Here is a 27,226-nt window from a genome sequence, read left to right on the forward strand (position 1 = left end):
CAAAAAAAGTGGGAGAGGGCCCGGGCTGGGTGGAATTCCAAAGCTTAGGGCCCCAGGCAACTGAAGGCACAGCTACCCAGGTCTCACAGTTAAAATCAGACCATTTAGAGGCTGGAATTAGAGTAACGTAGATCTATCAGAGAGTTGCGGGGTTGGAAGAGATTACAGAGATATAGAGGGTTTTAGGCCATGGAGATGTTTGAAACCAACAACGAGAATTTTAAAATGACTGACAATAACTGGGAGTCTGTATAGGTGGGTGAGCACAGGGGCAAGAGGTGAGGAGGATTTGGTTTGAGTTAAGACACAGACAGGAGATGTTTGGACAAGCTCAACTGTATAAAGGGTACAATGTGGGAGTAAAGCTAGGAGTGGGTTGGAATAGTTGAATCTAAATGTGATGAAGGCTTTAGCAGTGGATAACTGGGAGTGAAGCCAGGTGATGTTTTGACGGTGGGAATTGGTAGGTGCAGAGGTGGTGTGAATATGAGATGAGAGGTTAGACCCTGGATCCAATGGGACATGGAGGGTGTGAGCAGACTGACCCTAATCTCAGCCTGTTACTGGGGGGAGCGACGGTGTTGGCAGCGAGATTCTAAGGCTTCACCACACAGCAAAACAGATATCTGATGCATAAACACGGAGCTCCTTGTGGGATCTTGCCATGCACAAATAGCTCTGGTATTTCCCACAAGCCAGGATGCTTCATTTGGAACATCCTGAGGTTGGGAATAGTGCTGTGGAAATGCGAGGCTTTCCTTTGTGACGATCAATCTTTTTCTTTCATTCCATTCAGACTGAGGGACCTCCTGCAAATGGGGCTTTGTGGGGGTGGACGGGTCTTTAAAATGTCAGTTCCTCAGGCACCTCGGGAAACTACAGCAAAGCAACAACTCATGCTGTGCAGCAACCCTTCATTTCTCCATGAATTATTTAGCCCACGCATAGGGAGGAAGCCAAGCAGCAAAAGTAAATAGATCTGCCTTGAGTTTGGTAAAAAGCAGGGCTATCTCTCCGGGAGATCAGAACCATTGTTAGCTAGTCAATAATGAGTGGCCCCTCTGGTTGTTCTTACCTTATGGTTACCCCCATGAACATGAGCACTGGCTTGTAATAATGTTCTTGTGTCATCAAAGATCGGGGATTATGAGGAGTCAGATAGCAGGGCATTATAGTAGGAAGGAAATGATATTTGACTGCAGCCCATTTGAATGAATACAGTCTGCTTCTGTCGTTTGGCTCTTAAATCCCAAATTGTGTTTTGACATAGAGGTCATGCATTGCACAACTTTCTCAGCGACCTGATCCCCTGGGAAAGCAGGGCATGATGGGCTGCTTACCCATTTTCAGTCAGGTGACCGATAGCCCGCTGGTGATAAAAATACGACAGGAGCGTCAGCTATCTCATGCCTTGGTGTGTGAAATTTAATACAAACCGCTGGGAGTAGGGTTTCCGAAGCTCTGCAGGGAATCTGATCCTCGGCTGTAAAATGCAACTTGAGTCCATGCTCTGACCAATGCGACGCAGTGTGGCTGCAGCCTGACTCCCTGTCCCTCAAACCCTCTCTATCCATCTGCTCATCAGCATGAGGCCCTGAGCTCAATCGAGGGCAACAGTCCCTCACTGAGTCTGGCTCTCATTCCACTTTCACCTCCCTGTCAAACACACATTGGAGCCCACATTGTCTCTGTAAGACAACAATCTCCATGTTTGATGTTAGCATTTGGCATTGGCTAAAGACCATATCAACATAGCGCCTGCTTCCTCCATCAATAAAGAATCCTCACTAGTTTTTTAAAAAATTCATTCATGGAATGAGGGTGCTGCTGGCAAGGCCAGGATTTGTTGCCTATCCCTAACTGTCCTCTGGGCAGTTAAATATCAACCACATTGCTGTGGGTTTGGAGTCACATGTAGGCCAGACCAAGTAAGAATGGCAGTTTCCTTCCCTAAAAGGCATAAGTAAACGAAATGGGTTTCCCCAAAAGTTGGCAATGGATTCAAAGTCATCATTAGACTCTTCATTCCAGATTTTCTTTTTATTGAATTCTAATTCCTCTATCTACCAAGGTGGGTTTTGAAACCAAGTCCCCAGAACATTAGCTGGCTCTCTGAATTAGCAGTGCAGTGATAATACCACTAGGCCATTGCCTCCCAGTTCCTGGCAAGCCAAACCTGGAAGGGTCAAAACTGAGGCCAGAGGCTGGTGAAGACGGGAGATCGCGAAGAGATCAGTAAGAGATGGCTCCATCTTGTATCTGACAGTGAGACCCACACTGGGGGAGCGGAGTACCTGGAAACAATGAGTCCAAGGCCACCTTGAGACCAAATACTCAACCAGACACAATGGTGTAGTAGCATTCATTTGGCAACGTGGGCCAGCCTCTCACTTTCCTGGGATATTCAAAAAGCACTATAACCAGCGTTTGAAACGCAGACGTTGTTGTGACAGTGACTGATTCACAGCAGGAATGCCTTGCTGACACCTACCCCAGTGAGGTCTGTGCCACTCAGGGTAGTGAAGATACTTGTATGTCAGAAGGATTTACGGGTGATTACTGGAGAGGTGAGAGTGGGCACACAGGGAGAAGCACATCAGACAGATTTAGTATTGCCACAAGTGACACTGGGTAAGGAACACATTGGGCAACTGACTCAGGACAGACAGGCAGGATCAACAATGCCAGCTTTCCACTCTATAAATTATTATGAACATCGCCACAGTCTAAACAGGGAACAAGATACAGCTGTAAATGCCTTTTAAGAAAGGTTTGCATTTACAAACTATTTTGTGACTGTAGTAGGTCACAAGATGCTTTACAATCTATTAAACACCTATGGAAGAGCTACAGACTCTCCAACAGTGCAGCACTCCCTCAATACTGACCCTCCAACATTGTGGCTGCCCCTCAGCACTGACCATCTGACCAAATGGCGCTCCCTCAGCACTGACCCTCTGACAGTGCGGTACTCCCTCAGCACTGACCGTCCGATAGTATGGCACTCCCTTAGTACTAGCCCTCCGACAGTGCGGCTCTCCCTCAGCACTGGTCCTCTGACAGTGCAGCACTTCCTCAGTACTGACACTCCAACAGTGCGGCACTCCCTCAGCACTGACCCTCCAACAGTGCAGCACTCCCTCAGCACTGACCCTCCCACAATGTGGCACGTGGTGGGGTTTAGAAGGATGATGTGAGGATGATTGAAACTTAGAGAATAATGGGAGGCCTGGATAGAGTGGACATGGAGAAAATACCTTCACTCGTAGGGAAGTCTACGACCCGAGGGCGCAGCCCCAGAGCGATTGGTCCATCCTTTATTACCGAGATGAGGAGGCATTTCTTCAGCCAGAGTTGGGTAAATCCATGGAACTCATTGTTGCAGAGGGCTGTGGAGGCCAAGTCAGTGAGTGTATTTTAGACAGAGATGGATACGCTCATAATGGGTAAGGAGATCAAGGGATATGGAGCGAAGGCGGGAGAATGGGGTTAAGAAACATATCAGCCATGTTTGAATGGTGGAGCAGACTCAGTGGGCTGAAAGGCCTAATTCTGCACTACATCTTATGGTCTTACTCCCTCAGTGCTGTGCATTGTATTCTAGTTAACATCACCATGAGTCGAATTATACCCTACTGAGAGCCAGTGTATGTGGAACTGTAAAGCTGTGAAAATCCAGATTGGTAGGAATTTGATCAAAATTAAAATCTTGGTTGTTTCTAATTTGCTGCAGGTTGAGTGTTGGATCTGAAGGTTTAAACTAGAGGTTCCCTGCTCTCTTACCCTGTATTCAGAATCTATAATGATGTCATTTTCAGGATCTGCTAATTGTGTTGATGAATGATTCGCCAAGTGTGTGTGACCTTTCCGTCTATTGGGTTCATTAAGAGTGGGTCCGGTTTATCTGCTCTGGTCCGGGTCATAAATAACAGTGAATTTATGTTTCCGATGTTAACTTGTCCCCATACGACACTCAAGTTGAAGAACGGCTTTGACTAACAGACACATTGAGCAGTGAAGCATCCTCAATGACTTATAATTGACCAGCAAACTGTTATCTTCATAAATAAAACAGACATGAGAGCAATTCAGTTTCTGCTCATCCATATGAACTCTCCGGGCGACAGCATTATCCACAAAATGTTCAGCTTCATCGCGTCATAGAGCCAAACAAGCACAGAAACAGACTTTCTGTTCTAACTGGTCCGTGCCAAACATAATCCCAAACTAAACTATTCTCACCTGCCTGGTCCTGGCCCATATCCCTCCAGACTTTTCCTATTCATGTACTTATCCAAATTTCTTTCAAAAGTTGTAACTGTACTCACATAGACCACTTCATCAGGAAGTTCATTCCACACATGAACCATCCTCTGTGCAAAAAAATTGCCTTGTGTCTATTTTAAATCTCTCTACTCTCACCTTAAAAATGTGCCCCCTAGTCAGGAAATCATCCATCCTAGGGATAAGAACATTAACCTTATTTAATGATTTTATAAACCTCTGTAAAGTCACTCCGCGACCCCCTACATTCCAGTGAAAAACATCGCAGCCTATCCAGCACTTCTTTATAACTCAAACCCTCCTTTCTTGGGAACATCCTGACAGATCTCTTCTGAACCCTCTGCAGCTTAATGCTGTCCTTCCTATAACAGGGTACCAGAACTGGACATGCATCTTGAGCAAAGGCAAAGTGAACACCGTGTCAATGCAAAGTCCCACTCTTAGCATTCCACACTCCAGCAATGGTTCATAATCTGAGGAGAATGATGGACAATCTGCACCATGACGTCTGGCATACTCCTTTGTCCACTCGACATAACACCTCGGACAGTCCCTCTTGCTGACTGTGTGAGACTGACAGCAAACGGGTCCCCTGAAGCGCCACTGACCTTTCCAGCCCTCAGATCTCAGCCTTTAATCGTGACAACCTCCCTGATCCCCCAGTCTCATCATCCCTCCATTACCACCTGAAGCAGTTGAAGATAGAAAGTTGAGGAGGCAATAATTGTCCTTATATAGCACTGGTCACACCCTCAGGATGTCCTGCACTGCTCTGTGCGGCCAGTGAAAGATTGTTGGAGTGTGATTCACTGCCGACCAAGCTGAACAGCAAGATCCCACAAAGAGCATGTGATCACAACCAATGTGTCTTAACTAGCTACCCACCAACGAGCCTTACCCAGCTACCCACCAATGAGCTTTACCCAGCTTCCCACCAACGTGCCTTACCCAGCTAACCACCAATGAGCTCTACCCAGCTTCCCACCAACGTGCCTTACCCAGCTAACCACCAATGTGTCCCACCCAACTGCACACCAACATGTCTAACCCAGCTCCCCACCAATGTGTCTCAACTAGTTACCCACCAACCTGCCTTACCCAGCTACCCACCAACATGTCTTATACAGCTCCCCACCACAATGCCTTAACCAGCTACCCACCAATTTGACTTAACTAGCTACTCATCAATGAGTCAAATCAGCGACCCACCAACATGCCTAACCCAACAACCCACCAATGAGCCTTCCCCCGCTAACCACTAACATGCCTTACCCAGCTACACACCAACATGTCTGAACCAGCTTCCCACCAATGTGTCTTAATCAGCTACCCACCAACGAGTTTTACCCAGCTACCCACCAAAGTGCCTTACCCACCTACCCACCAATGTGCCTTACCCATCTACCCACCAATGAGTCATACCCAGCTACCCACTAAAGTGCCTTAACCAGCTACCTACCAACGTGTCTTTCCCAGCTACCCACCAATGTGCCATGCACAGCTACCCACAAATGAGCCTTACCCAGGTACCCACCAAGGTGCCTTACCCAGCTACTCACCAATGTGACTTATCCAGCTACTCATCGACATGCCTTACCCTGCTACCCATAAATGTATCTTACTCAGCTTCCCACCAACGTGCCTGATCCAGATACCCACCAACATGCCTTAACCTGCAACCCACATAAGTGTCTCACCCACCTACCCACCAATGTGTCTTACCCAGCTAGCCAAAAACATTCCTTAACCAGCTACCCATCAATTTGCCTTAAACAGCTACCCACTAATGTGTCATACCCAGCTACCCACCAACATGCTTTACCCAGCTACCCACCAAGGTGCCTTGCACAGCCACCCAACAATGTGCCTTACTCAGCTGTCCACCAATCCATCTCGTAACCAGCTTCCAACCAACGTGTCTTACGCAGCTCCCTACCAACATGCCTTAACCAGTTACCCATCAACGTGCCTTACCCAACTACCCACTAACATGCCTTACCCAGCTACCCACTCATGTGCCTTACCCAGCTCCCCGGCAGGCTACGTATCAATGCCCCTTTCTCAGCTACCCACCAACGTGTCTTATGCAGCTACGCACCAACATGCCTTTCCCAGCTACGCACAAACATGTCTTACCCAGCTACCCACCAACATGCCTTTCCCAGCTACCCACCAAAGTGCCTTACCCAGCTACCCCCTCATATGCTACCCACTAATGTGCCTTTAAGAGCTACCCCAAGTTGCCTTACCCAGCTAACCACCAATGTGTATTTCCCAGCTACCCACCAAGGTGCCTTAAAGAGCTACCCACGAATGTGGGTAAAGAGCTAACCACCAAATGGCCTTAACCAGATACCCACCAACGTGTCTTAATCAGCTACCCATCAATGTTCCTTACCCAGGTTCCCAACAATGTGCCTTCCCCAGCTACCCACCAACATGCCTTGCTCAGCTACCCACCAATGTGTCTTAACTAGCTACCCACCAACATCCCTTACCCAACTACCCACCAACATGCCTTACCCAGCCACCAACCAACGGGCCTTACATAGCTGCACACTAACAAGTCTGAAGCAGCTACCCACCAATGTGCCTTAGCCTGCTACCAATCAATGTGTCTTATCCAGCTGCCCACCCACGTGACTTACCCAGTAACCGACCAACATGTCTTCCCCAGCTACCCACCACCATGTCTTACCCTGCTCCCCATCAACATGTCTGAACCAGCTACCCACCACCATGCCTTACCCAACTACCTACCAACGTGCTTTAAGCAGCTACCCACCAACGGTCCTTCCCCATCTACCAATCAATGTGCCTTAACCAGGTACCCATCAACGTGTCTTACCTGCTACCCACTAACATGCCTTAACCAGCTACCAACAGGGGTACGAGAACGGGATGGTGCTGGTAAACTAGCATGCTGCCAAATTCTCTCACCTCCCTGCCTTTGCACACTCCCCGATCGGTACTGAAACCTTGTTCCCGGTATCACCGAGCCACTTCAAGAGGTTACTTTGTTTCATCTCTCAGTACACAGTTCTTTTCTCTTGGGGAATAGTGTGGGAAGATGACTCATGAAAAGCATCCTATGTGGGTGCATCACACCGTGGAATAGTGACTGCACTGCCCAAGACCACAAGAAATTACACAGAGAGTTGTAAATGCAGCCCATTGCATCACACAACCCAGCCTTCCTTCCGCTGACTCCAGCTACACTTCCTGCTGCTATGGGGAAGCAGCCAACATTGTCAAAGATCCCTCCCACCCCATTATACTCACTTCCACCCTCAGCAATCAGGCAGAAGACACAAAAGTTTGAAACCATGTAGCGACAGATTTAAGAACTTCTTCTTCCCCTCTATTATCAGACTTATGAAATGTTATCTTATGAATTGAAGATAATTTCTCTCTGCATCTTCTCAGCAGCAGTAACACTATATTCAGCATTCTGTTCGATTACCCTGATGCATTTGTGTAAGATATGATTTGTCTGGTTGGCCTGCAAAGAAATACTTTTCACTGTATGTCACATGACAATAATAAATCAAATCAAATCAGCATTTGAGCCACACCACATTCCTTCATCTTTCTAAGGTTAATAGTTTCTAGAGCAAGATTTGAACCTGTGACTCAGTGGCAATAATTGGACCAACTGACTTTTGCAAAGGGGGATTTTGGAAAAGTTGTTCATTAAATGGGGTGTCGTTGGCTCGGCCAATATTTATTGCCCAGGCATAAATGTTCAAACATCCACATTGCTGTGAGTCTGTAGGCCGGGCCAGGTGAGGATGGCAGATTTCCTTCTCTCTGGGAGATAAGTGAACTACAGCTCAGGTTACATATTCATCATTCCAAAATTTTATCCAGTTTGAATTCCACTAACCCACCATGGGGAGATTTAAATCCACGCCCCCATTCAGTTCTGAAGAGGAGTCATACCAGACTCAAAATATTAACTCTTTTTCTCTCTCCCCATGGGTACTGCCAGACCTGCTGAGTTTCGCCAGCATTCTCTGTGTTCCCTGGAATGGGGGTTACTAGTCAAGTGACATACCACTACCTCCCTGATGTGGTACCAGGGATGAGGGAGATCAAAGGTGTGGTGAGATTGGAAGGGAGGCAGGGAAGGTTATTGGTTGATGAAATGAAGCTGTTTGACATGTTGGAAGGTTTTCATAGAATCCCTAAAGTGTGGAAACAGGACCTTTGGCCCAACAAACACACACAGCAACCCACTCCCCTATAGCCCAATCCACCTAACCTGCACATCTTTGGACTGTGGGAGGAAACTGGAGTACCCAGAGGAAACCCATTCAGACACGGGGAGAATGTGCAAACTCCACACACACAGACAGTCACCCAAGGCTGGAGTTGAACCCAGGCCCATGGCGCTGTTAGGCAGCAGTGCTAACCAGTGAGCCACCACGCCGCCCATAATTCAAGCAAACAAGGAGGCACCCTTCCCACAGGTGGGAGGGCCAGTGACCTGAGGAGGAAGATTTGAGATAGTTGAGAAACAAATGTTGTCAGAAGGGAAGATTGTCTCCTGCACAGTGAGTTAGTGTGGTCTGGAACACACTGAAAGACCTGCTGGCTGCAGATTCAAACTTTCAAAGAGACCGTTCAGCAATTACTTGAAAAGATTTGAGGAGCCCTGGTGAAAGAAGAGTGGGGGAGTGGATTCAATTAGACGGAGCCAGGACAGGAACAATGGGCCAAATGTCCTCCTGTTCTGCCCTGCACTTTGGAATAGAAGCCCGACACCAACAGAACCTGGGGAAGAGGTATCATAGAGTCATACAGCATGGAAACAGACCCTTCAGTCCAACCAGTCCACACCAACCGTAATCCCAAACTCAACTAGTCCCAGTAGACACAGTACTCCCTCACCGATGCCCTTTACAACATCAACATGACACCCCGACTCCTTTATTCATGAGGATCTTGGTGGACAATCTGTGAGTTAGTCTCCTGCTTAAAGATATTGAGGCAACAGCAAAGCTTAACAACAGCCAGTGCTTGTTCTGAACTCGGCTGCAACAACAACCTGATTATACACTGCACCTTTCAGGGACTGAAAAATGTCAAGGCTTTTCACTGGAATGTTACACAGAAATCAAATTGACACCAACCCCCACAGGGAGATGTTGGAGCAGTTAAAAGAGGTGTCTTTATGGAGTCTCTAACAGATGGAAAGAAAGAGAGAAGTGTTGGGCTGAAGGGCCTGTTCTGTGCTGTACTGTTCTATGTTCTATGTTCTATGTTAAGTTTTAAGAAGGGAATTCCTGAGTTTAGGATCAGGCAGCTAAAGACAGAGCCAGTATTAATTGACGGGTGTCCTGTCTTCATCATTTATTCTGAAAAGTGAGCCATCTCAATCAGTAAAGGTCAGAGAGCTCCCAATCAAACAGTAACTCCAAATTAAAACCAAACTGCTACAGATTGGTTCCCGTTCACTGACTTTACCATGGCAGCTGGTTGAATGGTTCCAAAGGGATTTGAGACGACTCCCTTCGATGTGAGTTATAGCCTGAACATTAATGAGATCCAGGCAGGAGCTGGAGAGGTTTGACTGATTTGAAATGTGAAGCTGGGGGCAGTGAAAGGACACATTTTGTTCGATAGTCTCCATCTCGACGTGAGCATCGATTCTCCGGCTGGGAGCATGCCCAGGGACCGGAACGGGGAATCACCCAGAAGCTGCATGGAGTGGCGGTGGGACTATGAATGCTCCTCAATCCCAGCGGGGAAGGGCTTGGCATGCAGGCGGCGTTCTCCTGACTCAGTGGTAGTGCCCTTACCTCTGAAATAGGGGCCCAGGTTCATGACCCACCTACTCTGTCAGTGTGCTGTAAGATCTTGGAACAGGCTGGTTATAAATATCTAGCCTCCTCCTTCCGGAGAACTATCCACAATCCCAGCACGGTGCTGGAATCCAGAAAGATCGGGTGTGAGCGAAGGACACAGAAACATGGCAGTGTGGCATCTGGCCTGACCTGTCCTGGAAGGTTTCCTCATGTCAAATAAAACACACTGGAAAAAAAGGAGTTGTATTTTGATCGCACCTTTCCCAGCCACAGGGCACCCTAAAGCCTTTTACAGGGTATTTTGACGTACTTGATCACTCTTGGCTTCTGTGGAATAGGGATCACAGTTGGGACGAAGACTGTGGGACTAATAAGGGTCTTGTGGCAGATTCACTGGGACAGAATTGGAGACGGGAAGTATTAGAGAGCTGGAACTCCTTGGTACCAGGTTCGATCCCTGCTCACCCAATAAAAAGTGGTTCATAGTGAACATTGAAGCCCTGTTTGATGGTGCCTCCATGATACAATTTGACATTGCTTCAGTGATCTTTAGTTCAGCAACCAGCCTCTGGCCTGAGGCCTAACAGGCTCTCAGCTTTGCTACTTCTTCCTGGGGTTAACTCACAGCTCACTGTGATCTCCTCAGCAGCATCGCCATGGCCAATATTTATTCTTTCATGGGATCACCGGGAAGGCCAGCATTTATTAGTTGCCCTTGAACTCAGTGACTCGCTCAGCCATTACAGAAGGCAGACGACAAGTCAATTATATCACTGTGGGTCTGGAGTTACACATAGGCCAGTCTAGGTAAAGACAGCAGATTCCACACTCTCCAAAGGATCATTTGTAAAGGGCATTAATGAACAAGATGGATTTGTACAAGCATCAGTTTTGTGGTCAGCATCACTGAGACTTGCTCTCAATTCCAATTTTTCCTCCATCTCCCATGTTGGGATTTGAATTCTTTTCCCCCCAGAGCACCACTATTAGGTCTCAGGGTTGTAGACCCAGTGACATTACCTCTATGCTACCAAGTGTGGAGGATGCTTCCTTCCAACAGCATGAAGGGCTACCACCATGTGGAATTCAACGTCTGAGCCTATAGTTAGAGAGGTTATGGATTGACTCTTACCTGGTAAACAGCATTGTACACTGATGGTTTAGGCCTGGTTTCCAAGCACTACATTAACAAAAATATCTAAAAAGACCCTCCAACAAATCACAGAATCTCTATGTCATGGAAGCAGGTCATTTGGCCCAATGAGTCCTCATCAATCCTCTGAAGAGCATCCCATCCAGGCCCACTCCCCTAACTTTTCCATTGGCTTGCCCCACTAGTCCACACATCCCTAGATAATTTAGCATGGCCAACCCACCTAACCTACACATCTTTGGGCTGTGGGAGAAAACGGGAGCAAACCAATGCAGATACTGAAGAACACACAAACTCTACACAGAAAGTTCCCTGAGGACGGAATTGAACTGGGGACCCTAGTGTGGTGAGGCAGCATTAACAATCTCTGAGCCACCGTGCCACCTCAATGGCTCTGAATAAAAATGAGAAGATGTAAGATTCATGAGATCTAAGGGTTAGAGGCTATGTGGCTGTGAACTTAGTGAAGGGGCAGGTGTAGTGGGAAATGGGTTTTCAGACAGTAGCAGGAATACACTATGGGATCCCCAGAGATGGTCATTAAGATCTACGCTTTGTTTGCTGTACAGGTACACTGTCTGAAAAGTTGCCATCTAAAATTTAAGAGTTGTCTTAAAAGCAGTATTTTTAGAATAAGATCAGAAATTTTGTTTTAATCATCCAGGGGAAGTGGCAGTCTGTGGCTGGACCAGCATTTATTGTCCATCCCTAATTGCCCAGAGGGTAGTTAAATGTGAAACACATTGCTGTGGGTCTGGAGTCACATGTAGTCCAGACAAGATAAGGATGGCAGTTTCCTTCCTTAAAAGACATTAGTGAACCAGATACGTTTTTCTAACAATTGATAATAGATTCGTGGTCACCATTAGACTCTTAATTCCAGACATTGAACTGAATCCAAATTCTGACATTCACCAGGGCAGGATTTAAACCCAGGTCCTGGGGCCTTTGGATTAATAGTCCAGACCATTGCCTCCCAAATTGGATCTAAATAGACCATTCGGCCCATTCACCATTCGATACAATCATTTCTGATCCTCCTGGATTCTCCCAATTGCCCTGCTCTTTGCATGACTTTCAAAGATTTTGTTCAATTCTGTAAAGGCACAGGTCTTTTGATTTTTCCATTTTTTTGCTGAGGACTGAAATGGGAAAGGAACAGTTTCCAGAATTGTGTGAACAAATATCTCCAGAAACCACCACTGAGTGTCTTAGTATGAATTTGAAAATTATCGATTTGGACTTCTCCACCAGAAGCTACATAATTTCTCACCGTATAACTAAATACTTTAATTACCTTAAACACTCTAATTAGCTCATTCCTTAGATCCCCCTTAGATTGAGGGAAAGCTGGGATAACACGGTGTGAGGCTGGATGAACACATCAAGTCAGGCAGCATAAGAGGAGCAGGAAAGCTGATGTTTTGGGAATAGACCCTTCTTCAGAAATGGGGGAGGGGAAGGGGATTCTGAAATAAATAGGGAGACAGGGGAAGGCGAATAGAAGTTGGATAAAGGAGAAGATAGGGTGAGACGAGACAGACAGGTCAAAGAGGCGGGGTTAGAGCCAGTGAAGGCGAATGTAGGTGGGGAGTTAGCGGGGGATAGGTCAGTCCAGGGAGGACAGACAGGTCGGGGGGGTGGGCACGGGATGAGGTTAGTGGGTAGGGGTTGGGGGTGGGGCTTGAGGCAGGAGGAAGCACGAATTAGGGAGGCAGGAACTAGCTGGGCAGGTTTTGGTATGAGGTCGGGGAAGGGGAGATTTTGAAGCTTGTGAAGTCCATATTGATACCCTTGGGCTGCAGGGTTCCCAAGCGAAATATGGGATGCTGTTCCTGCATCTTTCAGGCATCGTTGTGGCAATGCAGGAGGCCCAGGATGGACGACTGGGGGAAAGCTGCTGGTTAGGCCATATTGACACATAGGAAGATAGTGGTGGTTGTGGGAGGTCAATCTTCTCAGCTTCAGGACATCTCTGCAGGAGTTCCTCAGGGTAGTGTCCTAGGCCCAACCATCTTCAGTTGCTTCATCAATGACCTTCCCTCTATCATAAGGTCAGAAGTGGGGATGTTCACTGATGATTACACAATGTTCAGCACCATTTATGACTCCTCGGATAATGAAACAGTCCATGTTCAAATACAACAAGATCTGGACAATATCCAGGCTTGGGCTGGCAAGTAGCAAGTGACATGGACACCACATAAATGCCAGGCTATGACCATCACCAGTAAGACACATTCAACAGTATTAACGTCACCGAATCCTTCACTATCAACATTCTGGGGGGTACCTTTGACAAGAAACTGAACTGGGCTCACCGCATAAACAGAGTGGTTACAAGAGCAGCTCAGATTTGAGGAATAGTACGGTGAGTAACTCACCTTCCAGACCCATAACCACTTCCATCCAGAAGGACAAAGGCAGCAGATACCTGGGAATACCACCACCTTCAAGTTCCCATCCAAGCCACTCACTATCCTGACTTACAAAGTACATTGCCGTTCCCTCACTTTCGTTGGGTTAAAATCCTGGAATCCCCTCCCTAATAGCATCGTGGGTCAGCCCACAGCAGGAGGGCTGCAGTGGTTCAAGAAGGCAGATCACCCCCACCTTGTCGAGGGGCCACTAGGGACAGGCAATAAATTCTGGGCCCAGGCAGCGATGACTGCTTCCAATGAGTGGATAAAAGACAGCACAGGGATTGGCTTCAGCTGCAATAGTGTGCTCAGTTCAGGACTATACAGTTTCAGAAGATTGTCAAGGTCTAGGAGACCTCAGGTGGGGGATATAGAAAAACAGCCGTTGGGAGACAGGATTCAGTTAAATAGAGATTATTGAGAATGTGCGAACGTCTCCGTTCAAGCCGAGAAAGCTAACTGGATATTAAGTGTTAATGTTTAAAAGTTTGAGTGGTGCTGGTGGGGGAGAAAGGGAGAAACCATTTCTGATGGGAGAGTCAGTCACCAGAAGACACTGATTTGCTGTGATGTGCCGCCTGAGGGTGAGAAATTCACCTCAACATTCTCAAAAAGAAAAGATTGAAGAACTGAGGGAAAGGGACCAAGTGGAGCATTCTCTCAAAACGTTGGCACAGGTATGATGGGCTGAATGGCCACCTTCTCAATGCCAAGTTAGCAACACCCACATCATACAGGTGAATAAAAGAAATCACTTTGAGTCAAGTCATTTGCTGTACATGTCCCAGTCTGTTCCTGCGTACTTCCCAGCCTCTAAACATCTAGACAGGGCTGTTATGCTGGAGCTGTACAAAACTCTGGTGCGGCCGCACTTGGAGTATTGCGTACAGTTCTGGTCACCGCATTATAAGAAGGATGTGGAAGCTTTGGAAAGGGTGCAGAGGAGATTTACTAGGATGTTGCCTGCTATGGAGGGAAGGTCTTACGAGGAAAGGCTGAGGGACTTGAGGCTGTTTTCGTTAGAGAGAAGAAGGTTGAGAGGTGACTTAATTGAAGCATATAAAATAATCAGAGGGTTAGGGTGGATGGGGACAGCCTTTTTCCTAGGATGGTGACGGCGAGCACGAGGGGGCATAGCTTTAAATTGAGGGGTGAAAGATATAGGACAGATGTCAAAGGTGGTTTCTTTACTCAGAGAGTAGTAAGGGAATTGAACGCATTGCCTGCAACGGTAGTAGATTCGCCAACTTTAGGCACATTTAAGTCGTCATTGGACAAGCATATGGACGTACATGGAATAGTGTAGGTTAGATGGGCTTGAGATCGGTATGACAGGTCGGCACAACATCGAGGGCAGAAGGGCCTGTACTGTGCTGTAATGTTCTATGTTCTATAATAAACTCTGATGTTTTTCTCTTGCTTTACAGTGCAAGAGACCTCACATTTGCAGAGACTGAACTCCATTAGCCACATGTTTTCCCACTCTGGTGATCTCCCTGTCCCTGCTCTGACCCATAATGTTTACTGTGTTACCAACATCGTCAGGATATAGGCTTCACCGTCCCTGCCATTTGTGTGGTGGAGATCTGACTGCGCCGAAACCGCCAGACACCAACTGGTGGGATTTCTACACTGTCTATGAATTATTAAGCAGAGACCGGAGAATTGACACACAGTTTCGCCCAGTATTTTCTTATTGGTACTGACCTCCATTCTGGATGCATTATATAATATTTACACTCTGCCTTTTATTTCTCAGTCATTAGTGTTTGGTTCTCGTTCAGTAACCTTACAAAGATTATGTCACAATCATTAATCTTTCAGTGTGGCTCTCTCTGCACCAGCAGGCACTCACTGTCCCTCTCTCTGGGAGAAAGCAGACTAAAGAGCCCGGGATCCTGTACAGAGCAGGATCCCAGGACTGAGCTGACCGTTGAATGGCTAAGGGACTATGACCTCCCCAAGACTCAAGAGGGACTAGGGACAGGGAAATCAATTTTGCACCAGCTCCGCTCTTTCTGTAGCTGTTTCTCTTCCAAACTCTGGATTTGCCACATGGCAGAGACAATTTTGGTAAAAGATCCTCCTTTGTGCACGGCAAGACTCCACAGATATCAAACAAAGCCTGAGTGAGGTAAACACATGCTTTTGCCAACACAAAGCGAGGGTCATCTGCAGTGATAGATAGTGTTTACCCTTCCCCTCCACTCAGCACCTCCTCACCTCTCCCATTGCCCTTCTCAAAACGGCAGGGGTAGAGTTGGAGGCAAGTGGCAGCTGCTTTCTAGGCCCTTGCCCTTCAGAGGTGCACGCAGGCAAGCTATTGGACCATGGAAGGCATCACAGCTGAGCCTGACACTGTCCTCAGCATCTCTCTAAGGTGAAGGGACAGGAAGCTTCAGCAATTACAAACGTGAATGGGTTTGAAAATGTTTTGTGAAGACAATCAAACATTTCAGGGCACAAGGGATGGCAAAGGGGTGGATTCAGAGACTGGGGGTGAACTGCACTTATAGAGTCATAGAGTCATACAGCATGGAACAGAGCCTTCGGTCCAACTCGTCCACGCCGACCAAGCTTCCCAAACGAAACCAATCTGTTTACCAGTTCTGAGGAAGGGTCACCACACCCAAAACATTGACTCTGGCTTTCTCTTCACAGCTGCTGCCAGACCTGCTCAGCTTTTCCAGCAACTTCTGTTTTTGTAAACTACTCTCACGTGCCTACATTTGGCCCATATCCCTCTAAACCTTTCCTATTCATGAGCCTGTCCAAATGTCTTTTGAATGTTGTAATTGTACCAGCCTCTACCACTTCCTCTGGCAGTTCATTTCATACACACACCACCCTCTGTGTGAAAAAGTTGCCCCTCAGGTCCCTTTTAAATCTTTCTCCTCTGATTTTAAAAATATGCCCGCTCATTTTGAACTCACTCAAATGGAAAAGACCTTTGCTATTCACCTTATCTATGCCCCTCATTATTTTATAGACCTCTATGAGTCAACCTCATAGGCTCCAGAGAAAAAAGTCCCAGCCTAAGCAACCAATCCTTATAACTCAAACTCTCCAGCTCCAACAACATCCCGGTTAATCTTTTCTGAACCCTCTCCAATTTAATAACATCCTTCCTCTAACATGCCAACTAGAACTGTACTCAGTACTCCAAAAGTGGCCTCACCAATATTCTGTACAGCTGCAACATGACGTCTCAACTCTGTATTCAATGATCTGAGCAACGAAGGCAAGTGTGCTGAACGCATTCTTAACCATCCTGTCTACCTGTGATGCAACTTTCAAAAGAATTATGTACCTGAACCCCTAGTTCTCTCTGTTTGACAACACTGCCCAAGGCCCTACCATTAATTGTTTAAGTCCTGCCCTCGTTTCTTTTACCAAAATGCAACACCTCGCATTTATCCAAATTAAACTCCATCTGCCATTCCTGTGTCCATTCGCCCCACTGATCAAGAAATCTTAGATATCCTTCTTCAATGATGACTGTACCACCAAACTTGGTGTCATCTGCAAACTTACTAACCACGCTTCCTATATTCTCATTCAAATCATTTAAATGAATGACAAACAAAAGTGGACCCAGGACAGATCCTTGTAGAACACAGCTGGTCGCAGGCCTCCAGTCTGGAAAACAACCCTTCACCAGCACCCCCTATCTCCTACCATCAAGCCAATTTTGTGTCCAGGTGGCAAATTCGCTCGGAATCCCATGTGATCTAACTTTACTAATCAGTCTACCATGCAGAACCTTGTCAAAGGCTTCAGTAAAGTCCACGTAGACAACGCTCTGCCCTCATCAATCTTTTTGGTTACACCTTCAAAAAACTCAATCAAGTTAGTGAGGCATGATTTCCGACATGCAAAGCTATGCTGGCTATCCCTAATCATTCCTTGCCTTCCCAAATACTTGTAAGTCCTGTCTTTCAGAACTTCCTCCAACAGCTTACCCGCCACCAATGTCAGACTCACTGGTTTATAGTTCCCAGGCTTCTCCTTGCAGCCTTTCCTAAATAAGGCACAACATTAGCCTCCCTCCTGTCCTCTGGCACCTCACCGATGGCTGTAGAGAATACATACATATTTGTTACCGGGCCGCAATTTCTTCCCTAACTTTCCACAAGTTCCCTGGGGTACACTTGATCAGGTCACGGACATTTATCCACCTTTATGTTTTTAAGACCTCCAGCACCTCCTCTTCTGTCATGCGGACTGTTCACACGACATCAGTATTTATTTCCCCGAGTTCCCTCGCCTCTTCACAGGCACAACATCGGTTTAGTAACTCTCCTATCTCCTGTGGTTCCACATATACACGACCTCATTGATCTTTAAGGGTCACTATTCTCTCCTTACTTACTCTTTACTCTTAATACACTTGTAGAATCTCTTTGGATTATGTTTAACCTTATTTGCCAAGATAGCCCCTTTTTATCCTTTTCATTTCCCTCTTAAGAATGCCCCTACAGCCCTAATACCCTACAGGGGAGTTACTTAAAGATTCATACAGTTGTTCTCCTTAGAGGCAAGAAGGTGTTGTAGATCTGACGGAGGTACTCAGTAACGGGTGGGGGAGTGGGGGAGAGGGGAGAGGTTTGATGGAGTGGATGAGGAGCAATTATCTCCATAGGCTGCTGGGGCAGTGACCAGATGCTCAAAGGTTGAAGAAGATCAACTGAACTGTCAGAGGTGAGATGGGGAAGAGTTTGGTTAGGATCCAAAATACGCTCAAAGTAGAATAGCAGCTGGGGGAGGTGCTGGCCTAGTGGCGTCGTCAGTAGACCTTTTAATCCAGAGACTCTGAGGGCCTAGGCTCAAACCCTGCCACAGCAGATGGCAGAATTTGAATTCAATGATAATCTGGAATTAAGAATCTAATGATATCCATGAATCCGTTGTTGACTGTGGGTAAAACCCAGGTGAGTCCCTAATGCCCTTTAGGGAAAGAAAATGCCACCCTTACTCAGTCTGGCCTACATCCGACTCCAGGCCCACAGCAATTACCTGAGCAATGGGCAATAAATGCTGGTGTGGGTATTTTGACATGGGAATTGGATGAATAAGTAGAAAGACTTGGATTTATACAACGCTGATTGTACAACCTATGAAGTTCTGTGGATTTGTTATTCTGCCTTTAGCTCTCCTGATTAAAGTCTCTGTTACCAAGTAGGAAATGTGGCAGCTAGATGGCATGCAGCAAGATCCCACACTCAGCCATGCTATAACAGTTAGACAATGGGTTCTTTGGGCTGTATATTAAGGGATAGATAATTGACAAGTTACAAGGCATAATTCTCCCTCCCTTCTACAAAGCCCTAACAGAGCCTTCTCAACATCTCCCAGGGCAAGGCCTTTTCTTTTACTGATGGGAAGGGGAGCCCCTCTGATAGTGCAGCACTCTGTTGGAAATATGTGCAGTGGGACATGAGGCCCAGGGGCCTGTGTGTCCAAGAGTGCTAGCCACTAAACCACCTGGAACACAGGAAACAAAACAAAAACCCTCCGGGGATAAAAAAAAAGCACATCCTTTTCAGCAAATGATGTATTTTCAGAATACGATTACTGACGGAAGCACAGGGAGAATGGGACTAATTGCCTAGACCTTGGAAAAAGCTGGCACAATCACAGTGGGCCGAGCGGTCTCGTTACGTGTTGTAGGATGCTTTGAATCAGTGGGAGATTAAAAAATGCCCCAGGGACAGGGTTTGGAGCCAGAGGTCCCACAGAGTGACCTACCCTCTGCTGATGATCAGCCTGACGGCCTCCAGGTTGCCATGGTAAACCGCCCAGAGAGTGGGAGTCATGCCATCCTCATCGGGGGAGTTCAGGTCCTTCTTGGTTGCTTCCTTCAGCAGATCCAGGTAACCATCCCGAGCAGCCTTGTGATATCTGTCACTCATTGTGTTGACTGCAAGTCCCCAGGGGGCATCAAGAGCCTGAGAACAAACAGCCCCATGGAGAGGGCGAGCTCATTGGCATCATCTCTTGGAATTGGCACAGCACACTGTTGCTCAGTGCGGGAGAGCTGGGCACCCAGGAGCTCAAGTGTTGGAGAGCTGGCGCCTAGGGAGCAGGACACACTGCCTCTCCTACCTCACTGAGCTGGTAATCTGAGAACTGAAACAGCAGCTCGGTGAAAGATACAGAGAGCCAGCCCACAAAACTATCAGGTCCTAGTGCTCCCACCCCTCACCTCCACCACCATGTTAGAATCTAATCATCCCTGGAAACAGATTCTTTCTGGGAATTGTGGTTTACTGTTTGAACTGAAATCAAGAAGGTAACTCTCCTTCCAAACATTCTTTTAGCATGAGTTCATTGGCATTTAATGTGCACTGACCACAATGCACACTGTCAAGATTTTTCTGACGTCACCACTGTCTTCAAGGAGATTTACTCTGTATCTAACCCCATGCTGTCCCGGCCCTGGGAGTGTTTGATGCGAACAGCGTAGAGTGAGTTTTACTCTATATCTAACCCTGGTGACTCTGTCCTGAGATATTTGGTAGGGAGACAGGGTAGAGAAAGCTTTATTCAGTATTTAACACCGTGCTGTCCCTGTCCTGGAGGTATTTGATGTGACCAGTGTAGAGGAGGCTTTACTCTTTTTCTAACCCTGTGCTGTCCCTGTCCTGGAGGTGTTTGATGTGAACAGTATAGGGGAGGCTTTACTCTTTTTCTAACCCCGTGCTGTCCCTGTCCTGGGAGCATTTGATAGGGAAAGTGTAGAGGGAGCTTTACTCTGTATCTAACCCTGTGCTGTCCCTGTCCCGGGAGTGTTTGATGGGGAGCAGTGTAGAGGGAGCTTTAGTTCACATCTAATCCCTGCTTTTAGTTTAAGTTTAAAACAGTAGATGGAGCTTTACTCTGTATCTAACCCTGTGCCGTACCTGTCCTACATAGAATATAGAACAGTATAGCACAGGAATAGGTTCTTTGACCTGACCCTGATGCCATTCTAACTAGTCCCGCTGCCTGCACATTGGCTGTATCCCTCTAATCTCTTTGCATGTTCATGTATCTGTCAAAATATCTCTTAAACATTGCTATCCTACCTGCTCCGACCACCTCCACGAGCAGCGCATTCCAGGCACCCTTTGTACCAAATCCCAAGCCATCAGCTCTGTGCAAAAAACATACCTCACACAACTCCTTCAAATTTTCCTCCTCTCCCCTTAAACTTATGCCCCTTAGTAATTGACATTTCCACTCTGGGAAAAAAGAGTCTGACCATCAGCCTTTGCATGCCTCTGATAGCTTTATGTGATTCTACCTGTCTCCCCTGAGCCTCCGACACTGTAGCCAAAGCAACCCAGGTTTGTGTAACGTTTCCTTGTAGCCCATACACTGCAATCCAGGCAACGTCTTGGTAAACCTCGTTCACATCCTCTCCAAAGCCTCCACTTCCTTCCTATAGTCTGGTGGCCAGAACTTATTTGTTTTTAAATAGTTATGGAAAAGGATAAGCCTTGCTTCAAAGTTAGACTAAGGCAAATTTTCATGGTTATGAAACAAGAGCTTTTAAAAGTTGATTAGGCAAAGGAATGATCAACAAGTGGGAGACTTTTCAAAAGAAGTGTGTTAATCAGAGTTCAAGGTAACAAGGTGTGGAGCTGGATGAACACAACAGGCCAAGCAGCATCAGAGGAGCAGGAAGGCTGACGTTTCAGGCCTGGGCCCTTCAGACAGATTATGCTTCTGTTAGTGAAAAGGTTCTACAAATACATTAACAGCAAGAAAGCAACCAGAGAGAGAGTAGGACTCCTTAAAGATCAAATGGTCATCTTTGTGTTGAACCTCAGGAGACCGGAGAGGTAGTAAATAAATGTTTCAAATCTGTTTTTTATTGTGGAGAAAGAAATGGAGGCTAGAGAACTCAGGGAAAAAAATACTGATGTCTTGAAAAACAGTTCACTTGACAGAAGAGGAAGTGCTGGTGGTCTTTGAAAATATAAGGGTGGATAAATCTCCGGGACCTGATCAGGAGTATGCCAGGGCTTTGTGGGAAGTTAGGAAGGAAATTGCAGGGTACCTTGCAGAAATATTTGCATTATCTATAACAACGAATAAATGGAGAGTGGCTCATTTTGTGCGTTTATTTAAGAAAGGCTGTAAGGAGAAGCTTGGGAGCTATGGACCGGTTAGCCAGACATCAGTGATGGGTAAACTGTTGGAGGTGATTCTGAAAGATAGGATTATCATGCATTTGGGGAGGCAAGGAATGATTACATAGAGTCAGCATGGTTTTGTGTGAGGGAAATGTTGTCTCTCAAACTTGATTGAGTTTTTTGAGGAAGTAACCGAGAAGATTGATGAGAACAGTGCATTAGACATTGTTTACTTGGACTTAAGTAAATGGTTCCGCATGGTAGACTAATTAGTAAAGTTAGATCAAATGGGATTCAGGGCGAGCTTGCCAATTGGATACAAAACTGGACCGACATTAGGAGACAGAGTTGGTGATAGAGGGTTGTTTTCCTTCGGTTCGTGACCGAGCCATCTAGAGCCTGATGGACAATGCACTTGGACACCTGGGACACCTCGCGTTCCCTTGAGGCAGCACAGGCATGCGGTGGGTGTCTGGATGAACTGACCCCTGTCCATTTGGAACTCAACACTGGCACTGCACCGTGGACCCTCTCGTGGCATCATGCCCAACAATCTGAGCCATCTCAGGGACATCCTCCCAGTGCCCTTTTGGAAAGAATGGAGACGTTGATGTTGCACACTCTCCACTGCTGTGCCTTTACCCACTGCCCAGATATGCATTTGCATAATCTGTTACCCTCCAGCAGCAGAGATCCACAGTGGAGGGCCCTCTATGAATGGCTCCTCTCCTGTTACATCTGGGGGCCTGGGATGGAGGGTGCTGCACACGGTGGCCCCATGCCACCGGTGAAAGAGTAAGTTTACCAGGCGCCAGACCATGTGCACGTTCGGCGTGCCTGAAGAAGATGGCTCTCCACTTCTGTGTCAAGTCTGTCCAGCTGCAGCCCCTTTTTAGGTTTTTTGCAGGGACATGCTGTTACAATTTTGGCTGCATGTCAGCACCACGTCCCTGATCTATATGTACCCGGTGCAGGTAGGGATGGACATGTCTATGAGCCTTCTCCTGGGTCTTTGCTCCTGGGCCTGGCTAAGATGGGCATGAACAGGACCGGGCAGGGGTCCAAAGAGGGGCCCATCATTCCTGACTCTCTGCTCATCTTCAGCAGTTAACTCTGTGCTCAGTTGTCCCTGGAGAGGGAGCAGGTGGTGCACACTGACATGTTTGAGGCCGTTTGAGAATGCTGGGCGCTGCGAGAGCTGGAGTGCATTATCAACCTGGATAATGATTCTCTGATTTAGTTAATTTTCTCCAAAATATAAGTTTCCGTTTTGTCTTTTAAGCTTGCATTTGGTTTTGGTTTGGTGTCCCAGGAAGAGGTCTGTCATACTTCCCCTTTGTTCCGATTCTAGACCCTGGAAGATCCAAGGGGCTGTTATTTTAGCCCCGTACTGCCCCTGTATCAGATGCACTTGATGGGGATCAGTGTGATCAGTGCAAGGGACATTCCTCTCAATTTTAAACCATTGTCATCCCTGTCTCATGGGGGTTCAGAGGGGACGGGGCAGAGGGGGTTCATTTATTCAGTGTAGAGCTGGATGAACACAGCAGGCCAAGCAGCATCTTAGGAGCAGGAAAGCTGATGTTTCGGGCCTAGACTCTTCATCAGATTTTTCTGAAGAAGGGTCTAGGCCCGAAACATCAGCTTTCCTGCTTCTCTGATGCCGCTTGGCCTGCTGTGTTCATCCAGCTCCACACCTTGTGATCTCAGATCCTCCAGCATCTGCAGTTCCCACAACCTCTGAAACTCATTTATTTAGTTGTTGATTTATTTGTTTAATTATTTGTTTTCTTTGATTTTTTCTTGGGTTTATTTTTATTTTGGCCCCCTCTGGTCACTGCTCAAAAGAGATTGGTGGGGACGGAGTCAAGGGAGAACTAGTTTTGTTTGTTTTTTTTTAGTTTTTGGTTTCCCTAGAGTGATAGAGCCTTTAGAGATAATGGGAACTGCAGATGTTGGACAATCCAAGACAACAAAGTGTGAAGCTGGATGAACACAGCAGGCCCAGCAGCATCTCAGGAGCACAAAAGCTGATGTTTCGGGCCTAGACCCTTCATCAGAAAAGTTTTGTTTTTACAATGTCAAGGCAGCTTTATCTTCTGTTTTGAAACAGCAGAGGGGGCTTTGCCATATGTTTCACCCGGTCCCGGGAGTGTCTGACGGGGCTGGTGTCGGGAGTGGGGAGGGTCTTGGTTTTTTTTGTTTACACCTTTTGATAAAGAGAGTAGAAAGGCTTTTCTTCGAACTGGAGGCCTGTGACCAGCAGCATTCCACAGGGGTCAGTGCTGGGTCCATTTTTGTTTGCCGTATATATTTGGATGAGAATTTAGAAGGTAAGGCTAGTAAGTTTGCAGATGACACCAGAATTGGTGATGTAGTGGACAGTGAAGAATGTTATGTAAGATTGGAAAGGGATTTTGATCAATGGGCCAATGAGCTGCGGAGTGGCAGATGGAGTTTAATTTGTATAAATGCGAGGTATTGCATTTTGGTAAAACAAACTAGAACAGGGCTTATAAAATTAAAAGCAAGACCTTGGGTGGTGTTGTAGAACAGAGATCTAGGGGATTCAGGTACATAATTCTTTGAAATTTGAGCCACAGGTAGACAGGGTGGCGAAGAAGGCGTTTAGCATGCTTGCCTTCATTGTTCAGACCATTGATTATAGGAGTTAGAGTGTCATGTTGAGGTTGTACAGGACGCTTGGTGATGCCTCTTCTGGAGTACTGTGTGTTGTTCTGGTCGCCCTTTTACAGGGAGGATATTATTAAACTGGTGAGGGTTCAGAAAAGATTTACCAGGAGGTTGGCAGGAAGAGGCAGTTTGAGGTATAAAAATAAACTAGTAAGACTCGGACTTTTTTCACTGAAGCATAAGAGATGGAGGGGCAACCTTACTGAGGTTTGTAAAATCATGAGGGGCATAGATAAGGTGAATAACAAAGGTGTTTTGCCCTCAGGTAGGGAGTTCAAAACCAGGGGGCATATTTTTAAGGTGAGAGGAGAGAGATTTAGAAAGGACAGGGAGGGGGAACGTTTTTACACAGAGAGTGGCTCACGTGCAGCATGGGCTGCCAGTGGAAGTGGTAGATGAGAATATATTCACAATGGTTAAAAGGCATTTGGATAAGTACAAGAGTAGAAAAGGTTTGTATGGAGAGAGGCCTAATGCAGGCGAGTGGGACATGTTCAATTCAGGAATGTGCTTAAGAAGGCCTGGTTGGACCAAAGGGTCTGTTTCTATGCTGTATGTCTCTATAACTATAACTCTACTCCATATGTGACCTAACTAAAGCTTTATATAGCTGCAACACGACTTGTCAATTTTTGTACTCAACGCCCTGGCCAATGAAGGCAAGTATACCATATGCTTCATTTGCCACTGAAATAACTCCACTGAGGCCTGTATGCCATCACCAAGTCACCCTCTATTCACACATGAATAGATTTTGACTTCAGTCTCTTCAGAGTACCTGAATCTCTAACACACATCTCTATCCGTCAGCCAGGGCTCCCTGATTAGGCCAAATTAACAGCCCCAATCAGGGAACTCATATTCTATGACGTTCAACCAATGGACCTCACTACAACCATCTTCTCCATTTGTGCTGTCACTTTCAGGGAACTATGGACTTGGACCCCAAGATCTCTCTTATATTAAGCACTTAAGGGTCCTGCCATTTACTGTATACGATCCTCTTGCATTTGACCTTCCAGAATGCACTACCTCATGCTTGTTTGGATTAAACTCCATCTGTCATTTCCAATGGATCTATACCCTTTGATAACCTTCCTCATTAACCACAATGCCACCAGCTTTTGTGTCATCTGTGAATTTACTAATCAGACCACCATCATTTTTATTCAAATCATTTATAAGTATAATAACAGGTAACAGAGGCCCCAACACTGATTCTTGCAGAATACCACTAGTTACAGGCCTCCTGTCAGAAAACTATCTCTCCACAACCACCCTCGGTCGTCTATGGCGAAGCCAATTTAGAACTTAATTTACCAACTCCCCATGCACATGACTTAACCTTCTGGGCCAACCTACCATCAGAGACCTTGTCAAATTCTCAGTGAATTCCATGTAAACAACATTCACTGCGCTACCCTCATCAATGTCCCACCCTCAAAAAACTCAATCAAATTTGTGAGATCAGGCCTCGACCCACACACAAGCTATGCTGACTATCCTTAACAAGTCCATTATTTTCCATATGTGAGTAAATCCTGTCCCTGACCCATAATTTTCAGGATTATCCCTATGGCTCTTCCTAACATATAAACAACACTGGGTATTCTCCAGTATTCTGGGACCTCACCTGTGACTAAAGAGAATACAAAGATCTCTATCAAGGCCCCAGCACTCTCCTCCCTCACCTCCTTCAGTATCCTGAGATAGATCCCATCAGTCCCTGGGACATATCTACTTGAATGTTTCAAGACAACCAACTCATCCTCCTGCTTTAATATCGACATACCCCAAAATATTAACATACCCGTCTCTCATCTTACCATAATCCATGTTGTTCTCTTTGGTGAATACCAATATAAAGTACTTATTAAGGACCTCAGCCAATTCCTCCAGCTCCACACAAACATTCCCACCTTTCACCTTGAGGTGCCTTACCCTTTCCCTGGTTACCCTCTTGCTCCAAATATACAGCCTTGAGATTCTCCTTAATCCTACTTGCCAAGGACATTTCGTGGCCCCTCCAGCCTCCTAATTTCCTGTTTAAGTTCTTTTCTGTTTCCTTTATGCCCCTCAAGGGCTGTGTTTGATTTTGGTTTCTTAAACCCTACATATATTTCCTTACTGTTTTCACTCTAAATATCTCTTGTCATCCAAAGTTCTGGAATTTTGGCATCAGTATCGTGGCACAGGAACGTGCCAGTCCTGAACTCTGATCTAGAAGCCAATCACTTCAGAATCTGAAGTCACCTAGACTTGAAACATTAGTTTGCCCTCTCTCCTTGGATACTTTCTGACCTGCTGTGATCTCCAGCATTTGATGCTGTCAGTACTGAATTCTCATCTACTGGTCTTTCAAAGGCTCTGATGTGTCCTGGCGGTGTTTGATGGGTCAGTGTAGTGGTCATTATATTTTCATTTAAAACAGGAGAGAAGGCTTTACCGTGCTCTCTGGGACCTGGAGCTTGGAGCCTCTCGTAAGCAAAGTTTGGGATTTGGAGCCTCTCCTGCTGGTGCTGCTGCATCTCTATTCAAAAGTACTTTCTACATCTGGTTAGCCAGGGGCCAGGCAGTTTTTGTCTCATGAAGATCAAAGCAGGCCCAGCCTGAATCAATTGGGTATCACCTGAAGGCCTGGGTCCGGGGGCAGTTTCTGATGAGGGTCTGGGGTCTGGGGGGCAGATTCTGATGAGGGTCTGGGGTCTGGGGGGCAGATTCTGATTAGGGCCTGGGGTCTGGGGA

General features: G+C 46.5%; 1 protein-coding gene across 2 annotated transcripts in view; it reads right to left on the bottom strand.

The window, feature by feature from the left end:
• The window catches only part of LOC125463823 (pre-mRNA splicing regulator USH1G-like), a 30,145-nt gene extending 10,566 nt beyond the window's left edge, over nt 1–19,579 (bottom strand). For both annotated transcript variants that reach the window (XM_048555575.2, XM_048555574.2), the window contains exon 1: nt 19,416–19,579. In XM_048555575.2, coding sequence (XP_048411532.2) covers nt 19,416–19,579 — 164 coding nt within the window. The remainder of the gene's footprint in view (nt 1–19,415) is intronic.
• Nucleotides 19,580–27,226: the final 7,647 nt, after the last annotated feature.

This window comes from Stegostoma tigrinum, chromosome 22 (assembly GCF_030684315.1).
Source record: "Stegostoma tigrinum isolate sSteTig4 chromosome 22, sSteTig4.hap1, whole genome shotgun sequence".
Lineage (NCBI taxonomy): Eukaryota > Metazoa > Chordata > Chondrichthyes > Orectolobiformes > Stegostomatidae > Stegostoma > Stegostoma tigrinum.